Genomic DNA, 5,160 nt, shown 5'->3' with positions numbered 1-5,160 from the left:
CTTTCCTCAGCACCAGCCTTGATTTGATGGGACGGCACATGACAAAGATGCATGTTTTTGATAGGCCTTCTCCACGACCAGATCTTGAACTGCTATATGCAATAGTCTTCCTACAAACCTGGACCCGGTCAACAGCAACGCAATCATACTGGGTAGTGCTCTCTGGCCGAGGCGATGGTCCGGAAGGTATTGATAGACGTTCTCAATCCAGTTCACCATCGACCCCCAACATGACCTTTGTGCGTGATCTTCGACAGCGAGAACGGCGGTTTCAAACCATTGACCAGCAGAGAAACGCCCTCACCTGCACGGGCATAGACACCTATGAAGGAACCCGACCGTGGCTGGAACGGACAAGGTGGATAAGCACGTACCAGGGAATCCCACGGGATATCCTCAAGCGGATGATGCTCCTTCCAGCTTCTTCTAGCATCGAACCTGGCCTCAAACTGGGTTCTTATCAAGACGAGGCGTTCATGAGCCCGCCTGCGGATGAAGACCAAATTTACCGTTTAGTTTCGGCTCTTGACCTAGTGCTTGACCGCTGTGAAGAAACCATGCAGCATACTGGACAACCAATTCTAGCTTGGCTGAAGAGCCATATAGCCGCGGAAGCCTCGCCGCGTCCATTCTCTTTCCTCGGAACCCGACAAAGCAGGAGTCGGTACCGGCGTACGTGGAAACAGTTCGTCACCTTCATTCTGCGGGCATTCCGGCTTGGACCTTTAGCTTGCCAGGAACTATTGAGGCTGAAGTTTCCACTTCAGCTCTTTCACGTCCTAGAACAGATTTGGGCCAACTCACTTCAGGCAGTGGCTAAGGATTTGTCTTCCCGGCGGCTTTCCACGGAAGCAGTGTCGAGTCTGGAAGCAACAGCCAATGCAACTGATGACGAGATATCTCGGGAAGTGTACAATGAAGACAGTGCAGACGGACTTAGTGTTTCTTGGAGCGATAAAGACGAAGAAAGTGGCTCGTTGAATACACTTTTGCCATGTGTTCCGATCTCTTCGTCGCTTCAGGCTCTTCCAGATCATTTGATCGAAAGTCTTTTCAATTTATGTGTTCTATTGATCACGCAAGAATTCACAGATGGAAATCCGCAGGCTAGTGTGCTGGTCTATTTTAGCGGGGTCCTAGGCATAAGCTCCAACGGAGCTCATTTCCTTCCGGCAAAACTGTTCACACCCTATCTCTCCGCCTTGATATATATACAACGGCTACTTTTCCTAGAGTATGCTCTACCATATCGGGAGTACCCCTACCTGAATTGGCCCAGTCGGCCTCGCACGGATCATCTTACCCGACTGCAGAATGTGAGGAAGCAATACATGCTTCCCGGTTCGTTGACTGCTTTGGGTGAATTTCAATCCCTACGAGCCTTTGGAAAACGCCAGGCTGCGCTTGATCCTCCATCATTCTTCCACCATTGGAGCTCTGATGGCAATACGGTATCGCTGGAGAACGTTTCTGTTACCCTGAGTTCATTCCGTGCGCTACCAGCGTACTTTATTCGACAGTCCCATGAGCTCTGCGACACCCTCCTACTGGGATTGAGTCCTGCCGTCGATCTTAGTGCTATCTACGACCCAATGGTAAACAACCAGCCCGGGCAGTCTTTCGTCAGCTACCCTGCAAATCATCTTCGGGACCAGTACCTCCAATTAGCTGATCAGGCCGCCGGTGAAAGTAACTTCGGATTGATTCAGGAAGGAGCATGGCATCTTGATGCCGTGCATCGCTATCTTCTCTATCATGATCAGCTTTTGGGAAATATTTCGGGAATATTCATAACAGCAGGTGGTCAAATGCCTCGGCTCAAAGAGCTTGAGGAGATTGAATATACGAACAGTGCATCATCTGAGCGCGCCATATACGTCTATCGGAGCCAAGTTATCTATCTCACACGACATAGTAAGAGCAAACGATCCACGGGTCGCGAGTTTATTGTCGCTCGATTCTTGCCCCCGTGTGCTGGCCATATTCTCTTTCTGTATTTGGTTTATATTCGGCCTTTCGCCGAGCTACTCTGTCGGGAACAAAACGCTTCCTCCACGGCTCTTCGCCCCACCGATAGCTTCCTGTTTCGATCTCTGGTAAGCGGGAAGCGCTGGCAGCCAAGCCATTTTCACCAGATTCTCACAGATGCTACAAGCAAGGTGTGGTATCATCGGGTTCATCCGCGTTGGTATCGACAAATATCCATTGCAGTGGCTGAGAAGCATGTTCAGACGGCTTCTAGATGTCTAAATCGGTTTGACGATAAAAGCGCCCAGGCAAATCCGGATGTGGTTTTTGCCTGGCAAAGTGGGCATCGTCCTTTGCAGCGGGCCCAAACATATGGCTTGGACGGCGCCTTTCCTACCAAGCTCCAACCTGCGCTTCTCCGGGTATACGAAACAGCATCACACGCATGGCACGACTTCTTGTACCCTCAAAGCAGAGGAACGGTTCAGCGATCGAAAACCGTCTCGGTCCCTACTATTGAGCTTAACATCCCACCTCCGCAATCCGCGGAATGCTTGGCGAAACGATCCTTGGATAGCCTACTAACCCTACCTGTAGCAAAACGGCAACGTCCTTCCTCTCCCGAATTGATACCACTGCCAGTTGCCGAATCTCACAGATGGCTGCCGTATCTTCGCATGCTGTCAGAGTGCCGAGTGGTCCTTTGCACCGTCTATGGGGGATGCTACACGCGCTGCAATCTCTCCCGACATTTGCTTGAAGGGCACCAGGTTCAATTTGCTCATCGCAGACGGATCCTCGCTAGTCCGTTACTAGAAGGGTCAGCTTTTGCTGACACACTGGCAAATGTGGTTCACCCGTCCGACGGCGTCGCGGAGATTGCGGGGCTGCCAAGTCAAGTTGGATTTATTTGCCATACCGATGAATGTCAATTCCGAAGCAGCAGCCAAGAGAGAATGCGACAGCACTACAATTCTATGCACCAGTGGCGGGTTAGGACTATGGGCCCGATACCATGGCGCCAAGCCTATCTTCAAACATTGTTTCAACAGAAGCAAAACATTAAGTATTTTACCGTCATGAAAAGCATCGGCGCTGTTAAGTTATGCGATGTTACAGATGGTGGAATTGGTATGGAGACAGGCGAATAAATGCAAGCAGAAAACTGGGCCCCCAGAGAGCTATAGGCGTCCGGCCATATACGAGAAGGAGCTATAGCCTAATAGTATATAACACCAGATTTTTCGTGGGCTTCGAGGAGTGTACAAGCACTGTCGCGGTAGCACTACATCCTTGATGACCCTAAAGCTTGCAGTGTCTCCATTGTACCTCCGTGTCCTGCACGATTTCCCTGTTGTCCTCTGCACCACCCATAGCTGTTGCTACACACGACAGAATCCCCCCTGGCATCCATTAGAGAAGCATCGGTTAGAAAGTAAACAGCCGGAGAAATCGAACAATCGAGTCAATTGATGGTTTCGCTATCCCCAGTACTGTAGCCCCGAGGTAGTGCTAACGAGATTCGTGGCCTGCCGATCGGGCTCGGCTTCCTCTGCCACCTTCTTAACTGCAATTTGCGCTCAGTCAGCAAAGGCCGGATCTGACAGCGCTATAATAAAGATCACTATGGCAAGTTGTGCAACGGGAAATGATTCCCTGGCACGAGGCTTTCTTACAGACACTGTTCCACCAAAAACAATGTCAACAGTAATTTGCCGTGGTGCTTGTAGACCAGCTCTCGTCCCCCACCCCTCAATATATATATCGGCATGCGAATGCCCCGAATAATGCCCCATCATCCGCTGCTAAGCAGCCTTATTCGTCTCCTATCGCCAGTGATACAGGGGACCAGATTATGCGTCGATACCAACAGAGTCTCTCAGCCATCTCGAAATTCAATCGCCACAGCCCACCATGTGTCCGAGGTCACTCCGTTCATGAAGCGGGCCGGCATCCATATCTATCTCGAAGGGCTAGAAGTAAAAGATCTCGGTCCTAGTTATCGAATACCACGACAGGATCAGGAGCCGGTCCTTTTTACTATTTGTGAGAGCGTTTGCCGAGTTCTCGAGGCCGCGATGGCAGTGCTAGTCCATGACCAGAATCTAGAGGTGCACCAGCTCAGTCGCCGTAACGCCCGGCTTCTTAACACCTTTACCCGGGGAGAAACGTCCCAGGACCGTATTTTAAGTCTCCAGAACGAGAAATCGCGCCAGAGATACATCACTACTTAGCAGTAATTAATATACTACTAGGAGCGCGTCGTGGAGCAGCAACAACTTCGGGACAATCTCTTTTAACCTAGCCCCCGGTAGCTTAAGATTTAGGTCGAGGTGACTAAGACCGCGAGCGAGATTGTCGGTCTTACCACGTCCGGGCTAGACAGTCCGGAGGAGAGCGCATTATACGCGCGGTTAGACCAGACTGTGCTCTAATTCAGCCTTACTATTATCTAGCACCTAGTCCCGCGTCGAAAGTTCGATTCGGTCCTTGTCTCTTATGCCACGGTACGGTTCTGGAGCCCTACCTAAGGGGCGTGGTACGCGCTCGGGAACTATACGTCTATTCTTTCGTAATTAATCTATGACTGCCAAATAGTGATCCTCACGTCTATGTTAGCAGAGACCGTTAAAGGTAGAGATACGGAGATAAGTGCTATAATTATTGCAATCCGAGACGAATGGTTATTAAACGATACTAACGGTCCTTTGTCAGAGCTACTCGAGAACCGACTCCTTAGGTTCCGTATTAGCTAGACGGAGGTACCTCCTACACAGATCCGCTAGCACGCCGATAGGCAGACTCTGGTCTGGTCGGACGTAATCTTTTACCTCTCTGATATCCGCGAGATCATCTTTCAGCGGATTACAGAGGCTCGGCGGATGCTAGAGATCGAGCTATGCCTCAGTGGGCGTTCTAACCTAGTATCAGAGATTCCCCCTATCGCGTATAATGGGCTTATCGATAACTGGGATGCTACCGCGGCTGGCTAATTCTTTCTGATAGATTCGCGAAACGCGTACTATCTGGATCCGGTGAAGGACTGGTTGATCACTCGGGTCGGCCATATACCTACCCTTTTCCGCACCTTCTGGTCCCAGAACGCTAAGGGCCGTTAGGTCGTGTCCGCCGATACGGCCTAGCAGTATGAGGATGCCGTCTAGCGGTTTCTCCGAGTTATGATGATCCCTT

The 5,160-nt window shown here is 50.6% G+C and overlaps 1 protein-coding gene across 1 annotated transcript; it reads left to right on the top strand.

Annotated features, from left to right (window-relative positions):
• Positions 1-230: 230 nt before the first annotated feature.
• N7443_009493 (putative telomere-associated RecQ helicase) lies at positions 231-3,119 on the top strand (the record flags this gene model as incomplete). Its single annotated transcript, XM_056889549.1, has 1 exon — positions 231-3,119. The coding sequence occupies one exon, from the start codon at positions 231-233 to the stop codon at positions 3,117-3,119; it is 2,889 nt and encodes a 962-aa protein (XP_056738851.1).
• Between the last annotated feature and the right edge of the window lie 2,041 nt (positions 3,120-5,160).

Source organism: Penicillium atrosanguineum (assembly GCF_028827265.1).
Source record: "Penicillium atrosanguineum strain IBT 20685 chromosome Unknown utg000007l_segment0_segment0, whole genome shotgun sequence".
NCBI classification, from domain to species: domain Eukaryota; kingdom Fungi; phylum Ascomycota; class Eurotiomycetes; order Eurotiales; family Aspergillaceae; genus Penicillium; species Penicillium atrosanguineum.
The sequence above is the reverse complement of the archived record's forward strand: the minus strand, read 5'-3'. Positions and strand labels throughout refer to the sequence as shown.